The sequence below is a fragment of the Elaeis guineensis genome, chromosome 6, assembly GCF_000442705.2.
Source record: "Elaeis guineensis isolate ETL-2024a chromosome 6, EG11, whole genome shotgun sequence".
NCBI classification, from domain to species: Eukaryota; Viridiplantae; Streptophyta; class Magnoliopsida; order Arecales; family Arecaceae; genus Elaeis; species Elaeis guineensis.
This window is the reverse complement of record NC_025998.2, coordinates 23,869,586-23,896,785: the sequence shown is the minus strand read 5'-3', so window position 1 is coordinate 23,896,785 and position 27,200 is coordinate 23,869,586. Positions and strand designations below refer to the sequence as shown.

Genomic DNA, 27,200 nt, shown 5'->3' with positions numbered 1-27,200 from the left:
GGCATATCCTCTGATATTGTAATGAAAATCATCATCAGTTCAAAGATTTTATAATAATACTATCAACCTAATAGATTTGGAAAGATGACAGTCTTTCTGAGGAAAATAGTGGAAATACACCCCATGAATACGTGTGTGTGTGTGTGTGTGTGTCTGCATCCATATATAAATAAAGAGAAAGTATATACATGGAGGGTTCACTCTTACAGTGAGGGAGGCAAATAAGAACAATTATGAAGAGGCACCAAATGTACCAGAGATACATTGTTATCTAAGACCAGCTAGAACTTGTGTGACTGCTGTCTCTGTTTCACTTGCAGTAGCATACTCCCTTCAAGCAGTCATCTTTCATATTCCAATCAGTAAGTCAAGTACTATTCTTAATGTAATACATTCACTTCAAATTTTTTGCAACAGATATAGACGGGGAAGGGACATCTCTTTTGAACTGTCACATAAGTAAGACAGTGGGTAATCTTTCTTGGACAAAGGCTGCCTAGTTCCACGCTGGCATAGACCTTCAGCCAGTAATATTCCAGTCCTCTAACGACCAGATAACATTGTCATTGTTATTTCATTCACAGTACAACTCGAAGACCATTCCATATCCGTTGCATTTCTCTCGCTACAATAAGCAGGCTGCTTTGGTGGTGGTAGCACTGCGCTTGCACCATCCAACATCAAAATTACAGTTGACATATGGGGTCTGTCCTCGGGTCTATCCTGAACACATAAGAGGCCTACCTGTATGCATTTGAGTACTTCATTAATTGAATAAGAGCAACCCATTGACTTATCTAGCAGTTCCAAGCTGTTGCCTTCATTCCATAATTTCCACGCCTGAAAGTTTTTAAATCAATATTTGAGAAGACATTAGCAAGTAGACGGCAAAGACTTTGATAAAACATGAATCCCATCATTTTTCTTACATGACTAAGGAGGCTTAGGTTGGGTTCAGTATTATAAATTCCTCTGTTCTTCTTGCCACTTATGATTTCAAGCACCAAGACACCGAAACTAAAAACATCTGACTTCACAGAGAAAACACCATCCATGGCATACTCTGGAGACATATACCCACTGCATGACATCACCAGAATTATTAAAAGAGCATTTTGTAGAAAGTGTAGGATGAAAAGTTTTCAGGTCACAATAAACACGACAAAAGTATTTATAAAAAAAGATGCTTACTATGTTCCAACCACTCTCTTGGTATATGCATCACTCTGATCTCCTCCAAATATTCTTGCCATGCCGAAGTCTGATATTTTGGGGTTCATGTCTTTATCTAGAAGAACGTTGCTAGCCTTGAGGTCCCTGTGGATGATTCTGAACCTGGAATCCTGATGAAGATAAAGAAGTCCACGGGCGATCCGTACAATGATACTGAAGCGTTTTTGCCAAGTCAGGAGTGTGGATTTGGTTTTATCTGCTCAATAATCAAGCAATTTGATCATTAAATTTTTGAAAACACCTTAAATTTTGCCTTTTCAGAAGAAAAATTCATATATATATATATATGCACGAAAGCCAACTCCATGCCAATAGACAAATGAAATTATTTTTGAGAACAATTCTATAGTCTAGTTTCCATGAATATCTCAGCCTAATTAAATCAGCAAAGTAGGAAATCTGTAGGCTTAATGTTTTGTATTTTGTAGTACCACATCAAGATTGTTAATGTTTATTTAAATCCTTAAATCTGATGAAGTTCGAAATAGGTAAGAATGACGAACCGAATATAATGGTGTCCAGACTTCTATTATGCATGTATTCATAGATTAGCATCCTGTCTTCTCCTTGAATGCAGCAACCAAGCAGTCTAACAAGATTTACATGCTGAAGTTTGACGATCAACATAACCTCATTCTTGAACTCATCAGTGCCTTGGAGCGAATGCCTTGACAACCTCTTCACAGCTATGCCCTGCCCATCCTCAAGTTCACCCTGCTCCATTACAACCAGCTTTCATGGGGTCATCATCCGAGAGCATGTCAACTTCTTTAACCAGACAAACAAAAGAAAAGGATACGATGAAAACAATGATAGTCACCGTGTGTACAAACTTAGCCTCACACAGAAATTGATTAAATGCTGTCATCAGGAATTTTCACTATAAATGATAACCAAATCAAACATATGTTGTAATGAGATGCCTACATTACCTTGTAAACAGAGCCAAAACCACCCTCACCAAGCTTATTGGCGATAGAGAAGTTGTCTGTGGCCATCACTATGGTGCTTAGTTCAAACAGGGGGAGTTCCAGTTCTTTCTCTCTGTTACCTTCATTTTCTGGCTGGTGGTCTTGAGCAGGACGTAATGCAGTATGAGCAAAGTCAAAGACAGCTGCCTTGGACCACCTAACTTAACGTCTGGTTTAGAAGAATTCATGAAAGTGATGAGTACATGGATTTAGGAAATAGCAACTCCTTGTTCAGTTGTTTTCTGAGAAAAAAACTGTAATAAACTTACTATGACTGTTGAAAATCTTATGCCAGATGAACATCCACTTGCCACCAATAACAGCAGCCCACATGCTATACTTACAACGATAATAACTATCGCTTGTTTCTTCTTCTTCGGGTCGCCTCCAGTTGAGCCTGTGCGCGCGTTATTTTAATGGCATCAGGATACAATTTTTCACTCAGTTTAATCTATTTACAGCAGTGAAATAACAAACTAACCATTTTGTTGTAGTATTTAACTAGATGACAGGTGTATAATAAACAGATGCAGCTTCAAAACTAAAGGCTTGATACTTGGTTTTATTATCTTGGGAAAGGCCAAAATTTCAACTGCCTTCAGATATGGGAACAATGAATTCAATTTAGGATGTGATCATCATTTGTGGGTGGAGAATTTTTATCTAGGATGTCTTCCATTGGAAGTATTCAGGAAGGCTTTTTAGTAATCAATCGGAATTGAAAACGAGATCATCTTTTAGTTTATGTGCACCTGTCAATTATCTCTGCGCTATTATTTTGATATTTTGCATTGAAATCTTCCCTTTCATAATCAACCAGTGTGGATCAAGCAATTAGAAAACATAAGCTAAAGATGAGTTCAAAGTTCTATGGCCATGGTGAATTTTTCAAAACATGAAGACTGAAGATTACATTTTTCTTTCTTATGAGAAGAATCTATTGAAATTTATAAACCCAATTAATATTGTCTTGCTATTAGCAATCTTCAGTATTTCCTATGAAATTCACTAAGATATTCTCTATATGTACAAAACCAAAGTGTCACTTATATAAAAATTAGAAATATGGCTTTTAGTATTTTGTGTAGAAGGTACGTAGTTGAAGGATTGTAAAATCTTCTAGATAAAGGGATGTACTAGAGCCATTCTAGATAAAGAGAGTTGAAGAAATTTAAAACAAAGTTAAAAGTTTTCTTGTACTAATAGGTCTACTCTCTTCATCTCTTATATGAGAAATGCTACAAATACTCCTTTCCTCCTCTATCTACTACACCAAAGTGGTATTAGGGCACTTTTGAGAGAGATGGCAAGTGGGTTGTAACTTCAAGTACCTTGCCTCACCAATAAAAATTATGAGAATTGGAGCATCTAAATGAAGGCGCTATTTAGCTTCCATGATATTTGGAAAGTGGAGAGTGGCTATGAAGAGCCTCAAGATGAAACAAATACCACGGCAAACCAAACTTTCAAGGAGTTGAGGAGAAAGGATAAGAAGGCGCTCTTCTTCATCTATCGAGCCTTAGATAAAGCAAACTTCGAGAAGATTATAGATGCCACTGCCTCTAAACAAGCATGGAAAATCCTTGAGAATGCCTATAAAGGTATAGAAATGGTGAAGAAGATTCGCTTTAAATACTCCGAGCCAAATTTGAAGCATTACAGATGAAAGAGTCTGAAACTATTGCAGACTATTCCACCCAAATTTTTTTCACGGTGAACCAACTAAGGAGGAATGATGAGAACTTGGAGGATGTCTATGTAGTCAAAAAAATTCTATGCTCGATGAATGACAAGTTCGAGAACATTGTTGTGGCCATCAAAGAATCAAAAGACTTGGAGCCTATATCTATAGATGAGCTTATGAGATCATTGACAGCATATAAGCAAAAAAAAAAAAAAGAAGAATCAAGATACAATTGAGTAAGTTCTCAAGTCAAATTTTTTTTTGAAGGACAAAAAAGAAGCTTCTAAAAGAGATGAGAGTCCAAGTCACTGATGTAGAGGCCGAGGTTGTGGATGTGGCTATGGCCATGATCGTGGAGGACAAGGAAGATACGAAGAAAGAAGTCAAAGCCCAAATGGTGGACAAGGGAGAGGAGAAACAGTAGGTCGAAAGTACAAATTTAAAGTTCATTGTTATGTTTGCAAAAAATATGGCCATTATGCTTCTAAATGTTATCATAATAAAGGTAATCAAAATGAAGAGAAAGCCAACTTTGTTAAAAAAGAAGAACAAGATTTTTTCTTGTTGATAGCTTACAAAGAAAATGAAGCCAGCAAGTATGACAGTTGATACTTGGACATGGGAGCAAGTGACCATATGTGCGGCCATAGAAGCATATTTGTGGAGCTAGATGTGTCGATTGAAACTCAAGCCTATTTTGGCAATTCTCCGAATGTTCCAATAAAAGACAAAAGTAAAATCCTTATTCGCCTCAAAGATGGAACCATCAATTTATTTGTGATGTTTATTATGTGTTGAAAATAAAAAAATATATATTAAGCTTGGGCCAATGATTAGAGAAAGGTTATGATGTTTACATGAAAGATAAGAAGCTTTATATTAAAAATGGCTCGAATAATGTGATTGCCCAAGTAGAAATGTCAAACAATAGAATATTCATTCTAAATATCAAAACTGATGTGGCAAAATGCTTGAAAAAAGTTTATCAAAGATTCCTTATGGCTATGGCATTTGAGGTTTGGACATCTCAACTTTGATGATCTTAACCTCTTGTCAAGCAAAAAGATGGTACATAGCTTGCTACACATAGACCATTCTGAGCAACTTTGTAAAGGATGTGTGCGAGGCAAACAACCAAGAAGAAGCTTTCCATAAGAGGCACGATTTAGAGAAAGACAGCCACTCCATCTTATTCATATAGATGTTTGTAGACCCATTGTCCCAACATCTTTTGGTATATATTAATACTTTCTCATTTTCATTGATGATTATACAAGAAAGACTTGGGTGTATTTTTTTAAAAGAAAAATCAGAAGTTTTTAGCATGTTCCTAAAATTCAAGGCGATAGTGGAAAATGAAAAAGGCTACTCCATCAAAGCTATCTGATTAGATCGAGATGGCGAGTTTATCTTGAAAGTATTTAAAGAATTTATGAAGAATGTAGTATTCAGCATTAACTAACGGCATCTTATTCCCTCCGACAAAATGAAACAGTTGAGAAGAAGAACTACACTATTCTCAATATGGTGCGAAGTATGCTCAAAAGTAAGAATTTACTGAAGGAGTTTTGGACCGAGGTGGTGGTTTGTGTTGTTTACATTCTAAATCAGTGTCCTACATTAAATTTGGAGAAGAAGACACCACAAGAAGCATAGTTTGAGAGGAAGCCGAATATCTCTCACTTGAAGGTTTTCAGGTGCATCACCTATACATATGTTCCCAAACAAAGGAGGTCCAAGTTGGATAACAAAAGCTCTAAATTCATCATCATTGGGTACAATTCTAAATCTAAAGCCTACAAATTATTTGATTGTTACAATTCTAAAGTTGTTGTAAGTAGAGATGTAGAGTTTGATGAGGAAAAAGCATGAGATTGGCACAACAAGGTTGAACAAATTCAAGAAGAAGAACATATGAACATGGAGCTTTAAAAGCCATCGCCACCATCTTCACCAACACCTTCTATTTCATCATCATCATTAGAAGATAGTTTAAGGCCAAACCAAAAGATAGAAGCTTAAGAGAACTCTATGATGTTACCAATGAACTCCATCTTATTTGCCTCTTTGCAAATTATGAGCCTTTAAAGTTTGAAGATGCCATATAAAACAAAAGGTGGAAAGATGCTATGGATGAAGAAATCAAATTAATAGAGACGAACTACACATGGAAGTTGATTTCTTACCCAAAGAATAAAAGGTGATTGGAGTTAAGTGGGTGGACAAGGCAAAGAAGAATGCACAAGGCCAAGTTGAAAAGTACAAAATAAGATTGATGGCAAAAGAGTACAAGCAAAAGACCGACATCGACTATGATGAGGTATCCACCCCTCTTATTCAAATAAAAAAAATTCATTTAATTATTTAAATTTCCACACAAAATGGTTGGTCTATTTTTTAAATGGATGTTAAATCTATTTTTTTGAATGACTACATTGAAGAAAAGGTATATGCAGAACAACCCAAGGCATTTATAAGTTGAAAAAGGCTTTATATGGCCTAAAACAAGCTTAGAGTATGGAATGCAAGAATTAATACTTCCTTTAAGTACAATGGCTATATCAAATGTTCATATGAAGGTGCCCTCTATATGAATTTAAATGAGAATCGTGATATCTTACTTGCTTGCTTGTATGTAGATGATCTTATCTTTACAGACACTAATCTACACATGTTTGAAGAATTCTAGAAAACTATAGTTCGTGAATTCGAGATGACGGACATCAGGTTTATTTCATTCTTTCTCAGCATTGAAGCGAAGCAAATAAAGAGGATATCTTATCTCACAAAAGCATATGCAAAAGTAGTACTCAAAAGATTTAACATAGAAGATTGTAAACCAATTGATACCCCAATGGAATGCAACATTAAGCTCTTGAAACAAGATCCTGACAAGGTTTAGTTGAAAGCCTAAGATATTCGACATGTATTAGGCCAGACATTTTATATGGTGTTGAGCTAGTAAGTCAATATATGGAGGAGCCAATATCAATGCATGTCAAAACCGCCATAAGAATTCCTCGCTATATCAAAGGTATACTAAGTCATTGTTTGTTATATTCTTTTTCCAATGAATTTCAACTTGTTGGCTATTCAGATAGCGATTAGGGTGGAGATCTTGATAACCAAAAGAGCAAAATAGACTTCATGTTCTATGTAGGTGATGTGGCTTTCATTTGGCTTTTAAAGAAACAATCTATAGTTGCTCTTTCTGCATATAAAGTAGAATATATAGCTACATCTTCATGCATGTGCCATGTGGTGTGGCTTAGAAAATTGTTGAAGGAGTTTCGATATCCTCAAAGTGAAGCTACAAAGATCTATGCAGACAACAAATCCGCAATAGTAAAGAAACCTATTCATCATGAACAAAGCAAGCACATCGACGTTCGCTTCCATTTTATTAGAGATCAAACAAAAGAAAAGAAGATTCAATTAGAGTTTATCAAAGTTGAAGATCAAGCTGACATTTTCACCAAGCCCTTTAATTCAGAATTATTTTACAAAATGAAAATATTGCTTGGAATGGTTGATCACACAAAACTTGATTCAAGAGAGGATGTTGGAATTTGTAAACCAAATTAATATTGTCTTGTTATTAGCAATAACCTTTAATATTTCCCATGAAATTCACTTAGAACATCTTCACATGTATAAAACCAAAGTGTCACTTGTATAAAAATTAAAAATATGGCTCTTAGTATTTTGTATAGAAAGTAGTTGAAGGATTGTAAAATCCTCTATATAAAGGGATGTACTTGAGCCATTTTGGATAAAAAGAGTTGAAGAAATATAAAATAAAGTCAACAGTTCTCTTCTACTAATAGGTCTACTCTCTTCATCTCTTGTGTGAAAATACTACAAATTCTCATCTTCTTCTCTATCTACCATAATAGAATCTGGAGTCTTCATATGGGAAAATTAAAGAGCATATCTGAATGAATAAAGCATGGGAAAAGGAATAAACACATTTAGACTGTAGCATTCAATTTCATAGAGGAAAATTAGAGTATACATTAGTCACAGATGAGTGAACAAGGCATAGGAAAAAGAAACCTAACTGATTAGACATCAGTGTCCCATTTTTAAACTTTCCTCTGCATGCCTCTAATATCTAAATCAAAAGGAATAACTACATTTATTGTTTATGAAAGAGATTGGAGAACTGCAAATGGAATAACCGCGTTTGAATTGCATTCCCATCTTAAAACCTATTTAGACAACAAACCCATATAACCTAGAGTTAACATCTTCAGCTGCAGACTCTAATTAATATGTGTCCTGAGGCAAGATTCAACGTGTATCTAGGAACAAGTTAAAGCAAGTAAAAGAAAATGTAAAGACTTACTCAGTTCGGATGCTGCAAGACGAACATAGAGATCCTGCCCACCATCAACAAATTGCCTAATATCTATCAGATCACCTCCCCAAGTAATACAACCACTGCCTCCTCCACTGATATTAGCAGTTGCATAAGCCATACATGAGCAATTATTCAAGCAGGTTTCCTGACACTGCTCAATGCTCATGCTCTCGTTCACAGTGGAGTTTGAGGAGTCTGGCAACTTGACATGAGACAGTCTTAGAAATCCATCTCCTTGGCAATCCAGCCTTGTATTCCGCACGCACCCATCTTGCCCATCTCTGAGATTCCAGTCTGGTGGTGACTTGGGACTGAATCCATGAAGACACTTGCAGATTGGCGACTCATTCGGGTTGCAAATGCCATAAGGACCACACTCAGCATAATAATCGCATTGGTCTTTTGGTATTGACCTATAGAGGCTCCACCCTACCGATGAGTTAAACCAAACATATCGTTGAACCATCGATTGGTTCAGTATAAACCTTGAAATGATCGAGCTGTCTACAACTTCATACATGTAATACATTGCTTGTGGATTAACGAAAAATTCAAAGGTGAAGTAGTTGCCAGAATGAATCTCAGGCTCACCACTGAATTGAATCCCATTCCAAGGCCCACTTCGATACTCTTTTGTCGATTGCTTCCATATGAAGAATTCTGGTGATCTACGAGGATCGAGCTTGAATGAGTAGTCCCCTGGCGAAGGGTCATCAGTGCTCGTCCATGAGGTAAGATATAGGTCAAGACCAGTTGTAAAATCCAATCCAAGTTTCATTCTTGGAAGCAACGTATCACATGGGTAGTCAAAACTCTGCCACAACAAGCTATATGAATGATTGTTACCTTCTTTCAGAACAAAATTCCCGGTATCTAAGAGCTGTGCCACTGGACTGCTCGCTTTGGATGAACTTGTCGACCAGACAACCTTGGCTGCCTGATTGGAGATGATGAGATTTCCATCGCTGCTGATGTTCAGACTTCCGGAATTGTCAGTCAGTGGAGCTTCTCTATTGGCAACCCAAACAACTGTCTGAGTTGAGATCTTCTTGTACCAAATGCCCAAGTATCTATTCATCGAATTGCCTGGGCTGAAGAAGCCTAATTCAAAGTTCCCACCTGCTGAAACCAAAGTTTGGCCATCGCTGAGTGGGGTGTTCGGGGTGATGGTGTCTCCTGCAATGGAGAGAGACAAGAGGCTAAAGAGGAAAAGAAGAGAAAGTGGCCAACTCTTCATGGCGTTCACTTGCTTGTCTTTGTGGTTTCGGTATTCTTGGTGGGCATGGTTTTATATCTACCAAGAGGACGTCCCGTAGGCATATTTTGACTCGAATTGCAGTAAGCTTCTGAAACTGCAGCTGCCTGTCTTTATAGTCTTAATTTGCCGATAGATTGAAACTTCTAAAACTCTACTGTCCTGTTGTATCTTGTGGCTTTCTTTCTTTCTTTTATTTAAAAAAATAAAAAATAAAACTCAGCAAACTTCTTAATCCAATTTTGAATTTTCTAGGTGGAGTAAATACTCTGTCGAGATGGTGGTTGGTAATGCAGCAGAATTCCAGGGAAAATATATGTTTTTTGACCTAAGGAAGACCCTCAGAAATAAGTTGACTTGGTGTCAATGATTTAGGGCTTGGTCAAAACAACTTATAACAAAAGTTAGCCATCATTCTTCTTAATTGATGTGCGGTTGATGTTTGTTTACTAAATTCCTTTGGTGAATTAAAAAAATTATGTACATACCTTACCATTTCAAATTTATGCACCCTGTAACCTCATGTACACATCTTGCCGTTTTAAATAAAACTCTGGAAAACTCTTGTGGTCCATCCTCCCTTCTAATCCTGGAAAACAAGAAAAAAAAGGCGTATAGAACCGCCGTTTGAGGCATTTCCCGTCCTTTTTCTAATAAATTAACTGAAGACAACTTTTAATCATTATTTATAGCTCAGGTCAGACATTATATGCGACAGAAATGTCTTATGTATCACAAAACCTCAAATTCTGTCAAACAAATTTCATGCCGTGATAGAAACATCATGAATGCATTTATCCATGGACCTCCAAGCCCAGTTGACTTGATATGGAGACAATGGAAAAGTACCCTTATGATACGTTTCATTTTTTAAGAAGTTGAGCTAATTGAGTTCCATTTCCAATGACAGGGGTATGGGGTGTTTGGTTGAAGAGAATGGGAGTCTGAAATCAGAATCGGAATGGATGACTTCCATTCCAACCGTTTGATTGGAAAGAGTCCCATTTCGATTTCGATTTCAGGATGAAATGGGAGTGGGTCAATCTATATAGAACTTAATCCCTACTCTCTTCTATGGATTCAATTTTTCATTCCAATTTCGATTCCGATTTCGATCACGAACCAAACGCTTCGGGAGATTTAGTCATTCCGATTTCGATTCCAAACAATTTCCATTCTCATTTGAATTTCGGTTATAAACCAAACGCCAAAGTGTTAACAGGTTTAGTCATTATTTGAATGTTGAGAGTTTTTTTTTTTTTTCTTTCACAAAAAAAATCAGGAACTAAATGCCTTTTTTCTTTTTCGGAGGAGTCTCAGGGATTGATTTGAAATCACACGTCGAACGCTAAAAAGTTATTTGACTCTCCCAACGCTGGGTGGCTTAATGCTTCCCTTTATCTTAAAAAAAAAAAAAAAGCACCAAATTTTACTTGATCTCTCAAAAATGTTATTATTTAAAATACAAGATAAAATATTTGATGAGTGTTTCAATCTGCTCTAGGCTTCACTCGATTCTTTCGGGTTCTGATAGGTGAAAAAGTTGGTAGTCCCGCAATATGTTGTCTTCTCTCTATGTTTTTATTTTTTCTTTTCTTCCTTTTTTTTGTTTTTAGCATTGATGTGACGCTAAGCCAACTAATATTATTAAAGAGAAAAAAGGCTTACAAGAAGATGACGCAGAAAGAAGGAAAGAATTTAGGAGATGCTACTGCAGAAAAAAGGAAAACATCAATACTAATTTTACCCCAGAGATTTTTGAAGAGCATGACACATTCAAGAAGAGAGTTACTAGTATTCCCTCAACAAGGAAAAGGGAAGAAAGTATCAGCTATATATTTTACATGAGAATCAGAGGCAGTGTGCTTAGACTAAATATAAGGAAATATACTCTATCTAGCCTGCACCGAGGTTGCTGTTAAATAATTCGCACTGTGGATACAAGTTTTGATATCAACTGACCCTTCCCCAGTGCTGAAACCAGGTTCCTTTGGTTCTGGCAGTGCAGCATTTTCAGTAGCCAACATCATGATAACTGAGGACATCATTGGTCTGTCTCCGGGTTGCGCTTGAGCACATAAAAGACCCACTTGTATGCATCTCAGGACTTCAGACGTATGCAAGTCCTCCAAAGATTCATCCAGCAACTCGAAGCTCTTTCCTTCCTTCCACAGCTTCCAAGCCTAAAACAAATTCCGTAGTTTCTTGTGATACATGTAGAACCATGCTTCCCAAAAGATATTTGCACAAAAAACGATATTTTTCCTTGCACTTACATGCGTAATGAGGTTTGAATGTTGCTCAGATTGGTAAAATCCTCTGTTTCTTTTGCCACTGATGATTTCTAATACTAAAACGCCGAAGCTAAAGACATCAAGTTTTATGGATAATATGCCATCCATCGCATACTCAGGAGCCATATATCCACTGCATCCATCATTAGAAGAAAATAATTAGGGGGTTATGCAAACAATCATTTAATGATTGGAAAATCTTTAAAAAATGGTACTTACTATGTCCCCACCACTTTGCGTGTACGTGCATGAGTCTGATCATCTCCAAATATTCTTGCCATTCCAAAATCTGAGATTTTGGGGTTCATCTCTCTATCTAGCAAGACATTGCCAGCTTTTAGGTCCCTGTGTATTATTCTAAATCTAGAATCTTGATGAAGATAGAGAAGTCCACGTGCGATCCCTAGTATGATGACGAAGCGATTTTGCCAACTCAACAGTGAACGCTTTCCTTCATCTGCCCATTTTTCAAGTGATATAAACATAATTTAGGGTTTCAATTTATGTTTAATTCAAGAATGTAAAAATTAGCAAAGTGCAAGCATTACTTTTTGTGAGGCTTAGTAACAAAATGTTATGGACATTTTGCTGGAATGCAGTCATGAAGCCCTATTGCCAGCTTTACATCTCTACATGAGGACTCTCATGTGACTTGTGTCTTCTAACTTTCTACTAATTATGTAGGAGGAAGTGTTAAGAACAAACCAAATATAAAGGTGTCTAAACTTCCATTATGCATGTATTCATAGATTAGCATCCTTTCTCCCCTATGAATGCAACAACCTAGAAGCCGGACAAGATTCCTGTGCTGAAGTTTAGCAATCAACATAACCTCGTTTTTGAATTCGTCGGGTCCTTGTGATGATTTTTCAGATAGCCTCTTCACAGCTATGTCCTGCCCATTGTTGAGCTTGCCCTGTCAAGTGTCAATCCACAATTTGATGATGATGTCATATTATTTTTGTTTTACATCAAAGTTCATTCAATTCAACAAGGAACTATTTCTATTGTACATAGATTGAGTGTTTAAGATCACATTACTGTTTCATAACTACCTGATAAACAGGGCCAAAACCACCCTCTCCAACTTTACTTTCAATTGCGAAGCTGTTTGTGGCAGCCAATATGATCTCAAGATCAAAGAAAGGAAGATCTAGTTCTTTGCTAGCTCTTATTTCATCATCTGAACAATGCTCTTTTGCTAGGTAGGCAGCTGGTCCACGTCCACTGAATGAGGGTGACGATGTTGTTCTACGCTTTTCATTCAACATACAACAGCCACCAATCCCCAAGAGCAGCAACCCAGAAAATATCAATACAGAGACAATTACCACTTTCTTGTCGTCCGAACTCCTCCCCGAATTCATTTTAGCTAAAGCGAACAGAATCAGTTAGTGTCACCATATAACACAACTAGCTCTAGCAAAATGGCATCTAGAGATGTCCCAAGAAGGTTGTAGTGTACAATTTTCTTTAAAATAACATTAATTTCATCATACCTTCCCTTGAAAAAGATTTAGGAAAGCAAAAATCATGCATAATAGTAAAGGCGGTCATAGATTCTAAAGGTGATGTCACGCCCCAGTGATGCTTCGCTTTGGCAGAGTTTTCACTGTGGATGTCAATGTACCGGGCTGGCTTGAACGGCCCGTAGAGGTAGCCGCCGGGCTAAGGGAAACGGGCCAGGCTTGGGCCTGAATAGATGTTCAAATTAGTTTTAGGCTGAGCCTGTGACGTGTAGGTGGGACAATGAATAGGCCCGTTTGTAGTCCAGCCCAGCCCAGATATATACCCACTAAGGGTTGGGCAACAGCCTACAGCCAGATATCTCTGGGCCTGGGTGCAGGTTAGCTGGGCTCAGGCCTCGCTTTTGCACTTTGGGATGGCTTCAGGCCTGGCACTGTCCTAACCCATTGCCACTCCTAAATGGGGAGTATCATGGGCTCCAACCTTGTTAGTATCTTACATGGAAGTTGATGTAGTTGTAAAGTTGGTTACGACATGACAACAGCTTTTGATTCAACTGTGATGTATCATGGATTATGTATTTTATAAAATTTATTTTTTCTATAGATGTATGAGTATGAGAGAAATTTTAGTTAGGTGGAGTCTAAAAGATGACTCATATCCATCGAGATGACAATTTTGTTACTGAGGAGTCGAGAAATATATTTGTATATATTGATAATAACTTAGTACTATGATTTGTACTTTTATTTTTAAGGATAATATTAATATATTTTTTTTTTAAATATAAGTAAGAGCTATATTCCTTGTTGCAGAGCATGTTGGGGAGTCTTTAGCATCTATAGAGGCTAATCATGTCGAGACTCAGATGATAACAGAGTTATCGGATCAGACTATTATGGTCGGATGAAAAGTTATAGAGTTGGAGTCATCCCCACTTAGAATTGTCTAAAGTGAGTCGAGACACTCAAGATGCTATAGAGAGTTCTAATGATATACATATTTGTAAGATCAAGATACGATGATCTCTTCAATATCTGTGCATATGGATGTATGGAGTTCAGGTTTTTTAAGATTTATGCAGGGTGCAGTCCGATGGTCAATGGGTCAGACTAGAGCAGCCGAAAGAGCTGACCCGGAGAAAACCGGATCCGGGCAAACGTTTTAGGGGAGCGGGCCAGCCTTCGGCTGAGACGAATTATTTTCGGGCTGATCCTGGGAAGCGCAATTGGGGAAGTGCATGGAGTGTTGGCCATGTTGCTAAAAGATTCTAATTAACCCTTTAGCCTGCCTCTTATTTCAAAGCGCAGAAACTTGTGTTTTTTCCTTCTCAATTGTCGATTGTTACGAATGTATCTACCTTTCTAAAACTGTATATACCACGCATACATTTTCCCTTCTACATCTTAAAGGATGAACTGCGAAGGTTAGGTAAGGTCTTTGGTCTTCCTGTAACCATTTTCAGGTGCTCTTGGATAACCTCTCTTAAGAACTCCCAGAGACGGCTTTTTCCCATGGTTTTAGGCTAATAATATACAAAATAGTAGCTGACTTTCCTTTTCGAATCAACCATTGAAGAAAGCTCAATTTTTATTCAATAAAATAATAATATACTGTCATATGAGTCTTCGATTGAAGTTTACAGGCAAAACAAAATTCTGAAATCAAGCATCCATGCATGGCCACCCTACAATTCTCAAAATTGAAACAAGTAAAATATAATAACTAGTATATGCATTAATAATAGCATATGATCATTCATCAAGCACCACATAAGCATTTACCATAAAAGCAAATCAAGTAATCTTATTCTTAACAAGAAAGAAAATGAAATATTTCAGACAGAAAATTAAACAATATACGAAGTTATGGGACATACCTAGCTCTGATGCCGCAAGCCTTACTTGAAGATTTTGCCCACCGCCCACAAAATGCCTGATATCTATCAGATCAGTGGCCCAAATGATACAACCGCTCTCCCCTCCACCGATGTTAGCGCTAGCATAAGCCCTGCAAGAACAATTCTTCAAGCAACTTTCCCTGCACATATTGAGGCTCATGCTCTCATCCACGGAGGCACTCGTGGTGTCTGGCAACTTCATATTACTCAGCGTTACAAATCCATCTCCCTTGCAGTCCGAAGGAGTAATCCTCACACACCCAGCGGAACCATCTCTCAGATTCCACTCTTGCGGTGATTTTGGCCGGAATCCTTCCAAGCAACTACAAACAGGTGATTGATTGGAATTGCAGACACCGAAAGGACCACACGCCGCATAATGATCACACTGGTCTTTCGGATCCGACCAGAAGACGTTCCAAGCTCGGGTGGCGTCGAGCCACACGAAACGTTGGACCAGACCCGATGTAGTCACCGCCAACCTCGAAACAACGGAGCCCTTGTTTATCTCATACGTGTAGTAGACCTCATCCTTGTTTGAGATGAAACTGAAACGGAAAAAATCATCAGGTTTCAGCTCGGGAATGCCGCTGAATTGAAGCCCATTCCATGGCCCGCTTGCGTGAATCTTTGTAGACTCCCGATATAGGAACAATTCCGGCGATCCATGGGGATCCATTCTGAACGAGTAGCTCCCCGGTGACGGGTCATCGGAGCTCTTCCATGAACTGATGTACCGGTTGAGACCCGTCTTCAGATTCCATCCGAGCTTCATGCCGGGCAGCAACGTATCCGAAGGGTAGTCGAAGCTCTGCCATGCAAAGCTCTCCGGACTACTACTTTCTTCTGCTGTAAGGACAAAGTTTCCAGAATCCAAGAGCTGTGCTATTGGGTTACTACTGGCACTTACTCTCGAGCCCGTAGTCCAAAGAACTTCGGCTCTGCTGTTGAGCAGGACTAGATTCCCATCTTTGCGGATCGTTAGAACTCCAGTGGAATCCGTGAGAGGACTGGCTCGATTGGCGATCCATACGATTGTTTGAACTGGAATTTTCTTGTACCATATGCCCAAGTATCTGTAAGGAGAGTTACCTGGGCTGAAAAAGCCAAGCTCGAAGATTCCACCGGTCGAGACCAGAGTTTGGCCGTCGAGGAGTGACGTGGTTGAAGTCAGGGAGTCCCTGGCAAAGGAAGGAGAGAAGAGAGTGAAAAGAAGGAGAGGTAATGACAGTTTCTTCATGCTTCCTCGAAAACCGGACTGTAATATCCGAGGGTTAATGGTTTTCTTCAAATGGCAGAGCCAAAATACTCTCAGTTGAGCATGTAGATGGGTTTGGTGTTCTATTTAAAGTTAGGTGGCCCATGCGAGTCCCTGCATCCCACTAGTTTTGGCCCGGTGGTAGACTTGTTTACATTACTTTCTGCCAAATAGCGAAAAGCAATGCCTATGTTTGCATCACGTGCTAGCATGACCCGCGGGTGATGGATCATCCGCTCGCTCGTGAGTCACGCTTGCGAGCGCGGTGATACACTGACATGCCAGAATGTGGACTCCTACGCACAGGAGGCCGGACGGGAAAACATTATTGGGTTGTAGCACATCATGATGGCTTTTAACGGATGGTGGCAGAAGGATGAATCCTCTCATCCACTGCTCTCCATGGGATTATACTGACTTTGACTGATTCAGGTCACATTTTCTTTTCAAAAAACCCGGCATGGAATGGTTAAGACGTCGGTTGGCTGACCCCCTCCCCTTTTGTTACGAAACGGCGACTCTAGACCGCTAGGGTAACGAAACGAATGCCACCAACCTCAATTTTTACTTTAGGGAGTCAATCGTTCAAGCAACGCTGTTCGTACTCCCTTCTCTCCTCCAATTTTCTTCTTTGCTTTTGTAAAGGCCTGGTCCGTTAGACCAGCTCACGATAGTTTAGATCAGCATAGATTAGTCTGTGCTAATTTTTATAGCAGTTTGATGCCAATCTTTATACTTACATTGACTTCCTAAATCACTTATTTGAAAATTCCACTATCATTTCTTAAAAGATTATAGGCAGATTATTTTTTGATCTCATAATCCTAATTCAATCAGATTTTTTGGGTTCACCGACCAAAATTTTTTCTTAAATTTAGTCCTCTGACTTAACTCAATATAAACATCTAATTACGGACTTAGATAGGCCTTATACCTTAAGTTTCTTATTCTAAAAAACTTGTTACAGATACTGAAATACAAGAGATAATTAATTTAAACTACAATAAATGAAATTCTTGAAACCCTTGAAGGTAGAAGTTGCTGCTTAATGTGAAGAACTCCTCCTTTAATACTTCAATAAAAGTCTGAGAGTAAATTTAATGAAGATTCTTTGTAGTATATATGCTCAACCAAGGTACTCGAGCTCTTATTTCTCAATTGTGCAAGCTACTGGATACTCTTTTTTAGTACTCTCCTTTTCACTAAGACTTAAAGTTTTTCAATGTAAAATCTCATTCTATTTTTCAAACCAAATTTTATTTTTAAATAAGTCCAAAAAAGACTAAAAATCTTGAAATAACTGCTAGAGAGCTCAAACTAACTATTTATAGCTATTAAAAAATTTTTGACAAACTAGCTATTTAATTCTATCAGAATTCAGTAGAGTCTGCTCTTATTCTTCAGGGTCAGCTTGACTTCTATGGAGATTGACTCGACAGATTTGACTTAAATGTAAGGTTGACTCTTGAAATCTTTGGAATTGGCTCCAGCTGAAGAATTTGAATTTTGTTGCTTATTATCTTTCTACTCTGAGATATTAGTATGGTCGACTCTTGGATATTTGAGGTTAACTCATGTTTGGGGTCGACTCGTGAAACTTCTAGAATCGACTCGAGATGTAATGGGACTGACTCAAGATCCTTTGGAGTCAGCTCTAATTCTTATTATTTAAAACATAGTTCTCTGTTTGACATTCTTAGTACTCAGTTGGATCGGCTCTTGAAATAGTAGAGTCAACTCGAGAGAATATTAGGATTGGCTCAATATGAAGTAGGGTCGACTCTAGGAATGTTGGAGTCGGCTCAAGTATTTACAGATTCTTGATATACTGTCTGTGCCAAAGTGTGCCTGAACTGATTCTCTTCTTTTATTATAAGAAATTCTATTTTCCACAATATTAATTTAGTCGTATTTTTGAAAATACTGAAAAATTTACCTCACATTTATGATGAAATACTGGGTATAAGATTTTTCATGATATTAATTTAGCCATATTTTTAAAAAATGCTAGAAATTAAATTTTATCCCGCATTTATGATAAAATGTTGGGTATAAGTTTTTTTCACGGTATTAATTTAGCCACATTTCTAATAAATGCTGAAAAATTAGATTTTGCTCCACATTTCTAAAAAATATTGAAAAATTAAGATCATGGAAAATAATATAGAGATTGTTGGTTGGCAGGTTAATAAATAAGAAATATTATGTTTAGCTAACATAAAATGAAAATACTGGCTATAAGTATATATTAATGTTAGTGATCAATTTTTAAAAACATGTGCACCAAAATTTTTTTCATATCCCCACTCTTGCCTTTAATTAGTATTTTAATTAATAAATAAAGAATAATGAAATTGACTATTCTCCTATCTTTCTAATCCTATGCTCTATCATATACAGGGAGTTTCCTACTATTTGAATCTAATTTTATATATATATATATATATATATATATATATATATATATATATATATAGTAAGAAGTTACCGTAGTTTGAATATATCATGTAATAGCAACCGGTGACTGGCAATAAATTTATTTGTTTGTGTGTTCTTTTTCTTTGATATGTCATCCGTTCGTGTTTTAGTAGCTGATACAAGTGCACAAATCCTTTGTGATACTTGCGATCCACTGCATAATGTGGTGCACATCGTGCGCACCATGCATCATACCATGGATAGCTGCATGCGACTGTATGTTCCATGTATCGTATAGTCTATATGTATGCGTAGCCATCGATTATATGATGGATGGTGTATGCAGTGTATTATAAAAGATCTGTGCTCCTGATATAAACACAGTGGATACATGATTCTTGTAATATGGTTTGAATATATCAGGTACTTAAATCAAACCCATGAGGCAATCGAATTGAAGGGCGACTTATGACTAGACTTGGCAATCACACCCAACCCAGATGGGTCCCAACCTGACCCAATCCTAATGGGTGGGGTTAGTCAACGTGTTGACTGGATTTTGACCCGACCATATCTGAAACCAATAAATTTATATCTTGAATCGGGTCGGGTCGGATTTGAATAGTTGCCACCTTGATCCAATATCCAATTCGAACCCGACCCGATCTTACATATATATATTGTTTTCCTATCTTATTGTTAAATTGATGTGCATTCAGCACTATAAGAAATTAAAATATTAGCGATAGATATTACCGACGGTATCTTTACTGTAGCTAATAATATGTATTAGCGATGGCATTACCGATGGCCATATTACGGTCTCTAGTAGCGACAGCGATGCCATCGCTATAGGTATTAGCGACGGCTATAGCGATGAAAATTTAGTCGTTACTAATACTAACCCTAAAAGCCTTCCTTCGATTTTTGACTTTTCATTTTCGCTCATCCCGCCACCGCCCCCCTCTTTCCTCCACTTCCAATCCCCCTCTCTCCCCCACCATCAGATCTCGCTTCTCTAAAATCCTGGCCACCTCTCCAAGCCTTCGATCATTAGATCCCGCTTCCTCGAGCCTTTAGTCATCGAATCCCGCTTCTTCGAGCCCTTGGCCGTCTCCCGCCTCCTCGAGCCCCCGGCCTGTCTTCTCCCGACTATCTCTAATCCCCCTCTTTCCCTCACCATCGAATCCAGCTTCTCCGAGCCCCTGACCGCCTCCGCGAGCCCCTGACCCACCTCCCCCCGAGCCCCCGACCTGCCTCTCCCTTTCTTCCCCCCTCTTTCCTCTTTCCTCCCCCCTTCTCTTACCGTGCAACATAGTTTCTATGCTGCAGTACCGTCTCTATGGATTTGATGAGTATTAACGACAGCAGCGACGACGGCTCCACAGTGATCATCAAATACCATTGTTTTAATTTTTTTAATATTTTTAAATTAATATTTATAATATTTAGTTAAATTAAAATTTAATATTTAAATTAAATTAATAATATTTAATTAAATTTAGTTAAATTATTTTTAAATTAATAATACTTAATTAATTTAAATTATTATTATTATTATTAATTTTAATAATATTATTAATAAAATTATTAATTTTAGTAATGTTATTAATAATATTATTAAAATTAATATTATTCTCGAAAGGTGGAACCACTCTAGGAAGCTCTCCAATGAGAGTTGCCCTACTGCCTTCGACGGTAGGACCGGTCCGAATTTGGGTTGGACTTCACACTAGGCTTGAAATAGTTCAGATTGGGTTTGAACCTAATTATAGGGTTCATTTGAATTTTGGACCGGACTTGAGTATATCTTTAGCTCGACTCAGGCCCGACCTGAGAGTGGGTCTGATACTGCCGGCCTGCATCTAATCTAAAATCAACAGTGCTTCATTCATAAAAAAATTATGATGATTGTTTGTGCGAGATGTGCCTCAAGAGTCTATAGAGAGATGGAGGCAATGCATTTCTGTTATTGTAGTTATAGTTGCAGGGCAGGCTTGGACGATCTATTACATCGTAGACAACCGCTTGCAGCCATCGCATGGTTAAAGATGTAGAGAAACTTGCAATGCCTTATTTTTTGATAGCAAATTTGAGTCTTCTTCTTTTTCTCTTTTCCTTATTTACTTTGTTAGTCTTTGATTTAAGTACTATTTTTAAGTTTTTATTTTATTTTTTTAAAAAATTTCTACTCTTAGTTTGCAGCCTTCTTACTTTATAGCCACCTCATGGTTCGGACCCATCCAAATAGGTTCGGGCTGGGCTTAGGCCTGGGCCAAGGTCGGGTCCAAGCCTGATTTTTCTAAAATCCGGGCCTAAGCCTGATCCGAAGCTCGAAAAAAATTTTTGAGCTGGGCTCAGGTAGGAGTAGAGGCTCGAGGAGGTGGCTAGGGGCTCGGAGAGGCTATGATGACTACCTGTGCGAGATGTGCTTAAAGAGTCTAAAGAGAGATTGATGGAGGTGATGCATTTTTGTTCTTATTGTTGTAATTGTAGGACAAGCTTGGATAGTCTCATATATTGTAGACAACTACTTGCAGCCACCTCATGGTTAAAGGTGCAGAGAAACTTGTAATGCCTTATTTTCCAATGGTAGATCGGAGCCTTCTTCTTTTTCTCTTTCCTTTGTTTACGTTGTTGGTCTTTAATTTAAATATTATTTTTAAGTTTTATTTTATTTTTTTAAAAAATCTCTATTGAGTTTGGGATAGGCTCGAGCCTCCCAGAGTCCTGATACTTGAGCTAAAGTATTTGAAAGATGTGATTTCAAATTACTACAGGTAAACTACTTTCAAGTAAACATGATGAATACAAGTGTAATATATCTTTGGAGGTGGCAAGATCCGGATATTAACTGCAGCAAGCTGATTTCTAACCATGATTCTAAACTCTTTTGCCTTCTTATCATGAGAAAACCTATAATATTTAGACTCGAGATACACACTTGAAATGCAAATTCAAGTTAAGAAATAAGAAAAATTCAAACCTCCAAGATATTACGCTCCGTATCTTGAGGGTGTTCACATGTAAAGATCAATATTTCAGTTATTTGTCTTTCATTCAGCTGAGCTAATTATCACAGCCATTGCAACAGATAAGTCAAGCAGTATTAATAAATTTCTTTACTTGCTTTAAATTTTTATATTTAAAAGCTTCACATAGTTAGGCTTGAGTCGGAAAAAGGAGATCTAGGGGTCAAAAGTCAATCTTCCTATTTGATAGATAGGATGGAGGTATAGATACATTCGTATCATCAAATGGGATGTATAAAAATAATTTGTTTGAGAATCGAAGGAGTATATCAAAATATACTCCTCCATACTGATTTAGATTTGAGGCGAAAGAGATGGATACAAGAGAGTCAAAATTCAATCTAACCATCCGATGGATAGGCCACAGGTATCTATAGCTCCGTATCATCGAATGAAACATATAGGAATAATCCATTCAAGAATCATAGTATATTAAAATATATTTCTCTGGATCGATTTAGGCTTGAGGCATATCAATTACAATAGTTTTTCAGTTTCAATTAACTTAGTTATAGACCATTGGGTTATTGGCCAACAAAATACATCATTTTAAATCTTGCATTGCCATCCATAATTATATAATTAATCTATAAATTTATTTATTTTTATTTTTAGAGATTATAAATCATATCTTTTCAAGGTCGGAGCCATCACAGTCAAGAAAAGAGCTCTCATACAGCCAGCTCGCATGGTTCTGCGACACACATACTATGTGATTAATTCTAATATTTTAGATATTCTTTTTTATATTATTTTATCTTTTATTATCTAATATAATATTCTTTATGATATCTTGATACTCTTAGGTTCAGATGACGTGGGGTCACCAGTGACTCCATAGTCACATGGAGCAACGTCCGGCTCTCAGAGTCAGCAGCATGATAGAGGATCCGCCTGGCTCACAGTACCTCAAACTCGACCAAGGATAAAAGAGCTCATCCATATTTAAAGCTGCTTGTAAGAAAATTTAGTCATTTTAGAGACTAACATTTATTGTTCAAAATCAATTTTGTAGTACATTTACAGAGTCTGGGATGCCTCGTGTGGTTATCGAAATCATCTGACGATTGATGTCGAAGCCAATGAACGAGTTCTCTAGTTGGCCATCGAGGACTCATGATGCAGTCTGGCAGATGTTCCTGGTAAGTCAAAGATGTTTAATTTTTAAATTCATAGTAGATTTATATTTTATTTATTAATACATGATTACTTCTACTTGTAAGAGTACTATTGATTCGAGATTTCTCAGGATGAGGAGGCTACCCATACATATGAAAAATAACTTAAAATAGAGAGAGAATGTATCACATCCTGAATCTATCATCTGGATCGATCATATGATATGGTCGCACACTCTTTAGGTAAAGCCCCAAAGCATAAGCAAGACATAAAAATTCATCACAATCTCAACATTATTAAACAATATGAATCTTATTTCATAATAAGATAAAATCATCCATCCATCACAAATACTATGAATGGTCCAGTTACAAATCTCAATACTAGTGTTGGCAACCTTCTACCTATTCATCGTCTCACTAATATTCCAAACTGTAGCTAAGGACTAAGCATACTGTAACTATGAAAAGAAAAGGAAAGAGGTTATATGAGCTTTACAGTTTAGAAAAAATTTCAATGCACCCATACCATTATAACAATAATAAATCAAAATTACGGAATAATTATTAGTTATATAAATTTTCGGACACAAAATACTACAATCATAAAATTTATGTAACAAACATATATCTTTTTGTGTAATAAATCACATCGAATAATTATCTCAAATTAGCATATATCTAATCCAATACTTATTAGGTTCTCAACTCTAGACTATAATAACCATGTTTCTAGTCCCTGACGAGGCATCAATAGCACCAAGTTTCTAATTTATAGTGGAGCATCAATGGTATCACATTTCTAACATATGCTAGGGCATTAATAAGTACCACATTTCTAGTTCATGACTGGGCATCAATAATATGACTAGTTAATTACATGTTTGTTAAGTAAATCTGACTCAAAACCATACTCTTTTGCAAAATTTGATGCACACAAGTGCCAAAGTCCCTACAAACCAAAATCGATAATATATGATACATAAATTTATAAAGAACCACATATATTAAACTGATAAGTATAGAATGAGCAATTATCATATACTATGCAAAGCAAAATTACTGACGTACAAAAATAATCTTTACATATATAGATGATTAATATATGAAAATTCTTATCTCTACTAGCGATAAACTTAACTTAGTCCACATCTCTGCTCATTACTTTCTTGTCTAGATGGCTGCTCCACTACAGTGTTGAATCCAATTATCAAAACTACAAAAGGGATAATTGACAATCTGGTACCCTCTATTGGGTCACCAAATGTTCACTACTAAAGTCCTTTGAATCCCTTCACGATGAAAGACAATCGGTAGAAAAGCTCTGTATCATCAGAACAATGATGCTTTGTCTCTTAATAAGAGATAAATTTTGAAACTCTCAAAGAAGCACTCAGTAATAAACACCCACAATATATTTTGAGGAGAGAAAAGATCACTCAGTAGAAGGAATAAACAATAATAGAGAAAATACTTCGAAGGCATAAGTTTATTCGATGCAAATGAGTGCCTTATATAGGCATACATCCTAATGGTGCACTTAAGCACATTCCACTTCTGCTGCATAACAAACCATAAATAAAAAAAAATAAAAATATGTAAATATAACTAAACTAGCTAGAAAATAGCTAAAGACTCGGTATTATAACAGGATGGACAACAACCATGAAACCAACTCACAAAAGACTTGAAAACAACCACATCACTAACAAAATACCTCAAACAAACCGCAAAAGATTCAGTCAAGACCTCAGATGTTGCTGGTGTTGCAACGTTAACACTCCCCCTCAACACCAGCTTTCATTTTTGTCCATCATGCCAAGATGATAGAAACTTTCAAACTTGTTGCCACTTAAGCCTTTTGTGAATAAATCTGCAACTTGATTTTCTGCCTTAACATGTTTCAACATAATTTCTTCTTGCAAAACTTTTTCCCTGATAAAATGGTAATGCACCTCCACATGCTTAGTTCTTGCATGAAAAACTGGATTCTCTACCAAATGTACTGCCAACTGGTTGTCGCAATACAAAAAAATTGCATACTCTGTTGGCTGATGCAAGACTTTCAACAACTGCATAAGCCAAGTACTCTCCTGAGCTGCTATTGCTGCCGCTCGATACTCCGCTTCCGTTGTTGACAAAGATACTATTGGTTGCCTTTTGCTGCATCAAGAAATTGCTTCGAACCCAAGCATAAAAACATACTCAGTAGTTGAGCGTCGGGTGTCATGATCACCTGCATAGTCAGCATCACAATAGCCAACTATTTTGCAATCTCCACCATGACCAAGCGTACTCTTCACATATCTCAAAATTCGCCGAACTGCTTCCAAATGAGACATCCTTGGATTTTGCATATACCGACTCATCACGCCGACTACAAAAAAAATATCGGGTCTGGTTAAGGTTAAGTAGATTAAACTATCCACCAATTGCCGATACATCGTTGCATCTTCCAAATCTTTCCCTTCATGAGCACACATTTTGGCGTTTGGCTCTATTGGCGTCGAAATTGGTTTGCACTTAAACATTCCAAACCTCTTCAACAAATCTCTGGAATACTTTTGCTAGTGGAGAAAGATTCCTTCTTGAGTACGATCAACCTCTAAATCAAAAAAGTGCTTGAGCTGTCCAAGTTCTTTCATCTGAAAATGAACTAATAAGTTCTCCTTTGTATAGAGAATTTCTTCTTCGCAATCTCATGTTACAATTAAATCATCCACATATACTAGCACAATAGCTAGCTTTCTTCTATTAGCCTTGACAAACAAACTAGAATCTACATATGTCACCGAATAACCACTATGAGTAAGAAATTCAGCAATCTTACCATACCACTTTCTTGGTACTTGCTTTAATCCATAAAACGTCTTTTGAAGCTTACACACATAGTCAGGATGATCTTGACTCTAAAAATCCATCGGTTGATTCATGTAGATCTCCCGATCCAACTCTCCATGTAGGAATGCATTCTTCACATCCATCTGCCACAAGTTTCAGTCTTTGCAAGCTGCAAGTGCAAGTAAGATTCATATTGTTGTAAGCTTTACAACTGGACTAAACATTTCATCATAGTCTAGTCCGTATTGTTGAGAGAACCCTCAAGCTACCAGACAAGCCTTGTGCCTTTCAACTAATCCATCTATGCAGCGCTTTATCTTATAAACCCATTTGCAGGACATAGGCTTTACATCTTTTGGTTTTGGCACTAGCTCCCAAGTCTGATTTCTATCTAATGCAATGATTTTTTCTTTCATAGCTTTAGTCCACTCTAGACTCTGAAGTGCTTCCTCAAACATCTCCGGTTCTTTTGCATTCGTTTCTTCTACTATAGCGGCATTGGCATATTTGGGATTCGGCTTTCTGACTCTTGTTGATCTTTTGGAAGGAGTTGGTGCTTCTACTTCATTAGGCTCATCTACTTCGCTTAGTCGATGATACGCACCAGTTTGCCAAGGGTTTTGAGCTGCGCGTTCTTTGACATTACTACCATCATCTGCATCCTCAGCTTCATCTAAACTCAACTGGGTTTGAGAGGATTGTAACACATCTTTAAAAACATCAGAATCTGGCAATACTTCCTTGTCTGAGGACCACCATGAAGAAGCTTCATCAAACACCACATTTCGGGATTTGTAGCACTTTCCAGTTGTAGGATCACAACATCTTCATCCTTTTCTTTGACTGTCATATCCTACAAAGATACACCTAACAGTCTTTTTGTCCATCTTGCAACATAAATGGTCAGGTACAAATACATAGCATACACAACCGAAAACTCGAAAGTAACTAACTGTAGGCTTCATGTTCTATAATTTTTCAAAGGGTGAAAGAAAACATAACCTTCGTTGGGGAAGCCTATTAATCACAAAGGCTGCAGCCTTCATTGCTTCTGCCTAAAATCATCTCGATATATTCTTCGCATGAAGCATGCTTCAACATATTTCTACCATGTGCCTATTCTTCCTTTCTGCTACATCATTTTGCTGCAGAGTGCTGGCACATATAAATTAATGGTGAATTCGGCACTTTCGGAGGAAATTACAGAACTCGTCTGATGTATACTCTCACCCGTTGTCAGTGTGTAAACAACGAGTTCTTTTGCCAACTTCTGCTTCTGCTACCTCCTTGAACTCTTTGAACTTTGAAAAAGTTTTAAATTTTTCCTTCATGAAGTAAATCCACACATACCTAAAAAAATCATCGA

General features: G+C 37.3%; 1 protein-coding gene and 1 pseudogene across 1 annotated transcript; both read right to left on the bottom strand.

Moving 5' to 3' along the window:
• Nucleotides 1-266: 266 nt before the first annotated feature.
• On the bottom strand, nt 267-9,488 carry LOC105046988 (receptor-like serine/threonine-protein kinase SD1-8; annotated as a pseudogene).
• Nucleotides 9,489-11,398: 1,910 nt separating this feature from the next.
• LOC114914324 (receptor-like serine/threonine-protein kinase SD1-8) lies at nt 11,399-16,407 on the bottom strand. Its single transcript, XM_029265382.1, has 6 exons — nt 15,147-16,407; nt 12,856-13,172; nt 12,506-12,716; nt 12,020-12,257; nt 11,783-11,933; nt 11,399-11,689 (listed from the first exon to the last, which is right to left on the bottom strand). The coding sequence occupies exons 1-6, from the start codon at nt 16,405-16,407 to the stop codon at nt 11,399-11,401; spliced, it is 2,469 nt and encodes an 822-aa protein (XP_029121215.1).
• Between the last annotated feature and the right edge of the window lie 10,793 nt (nt 16,408-27,200).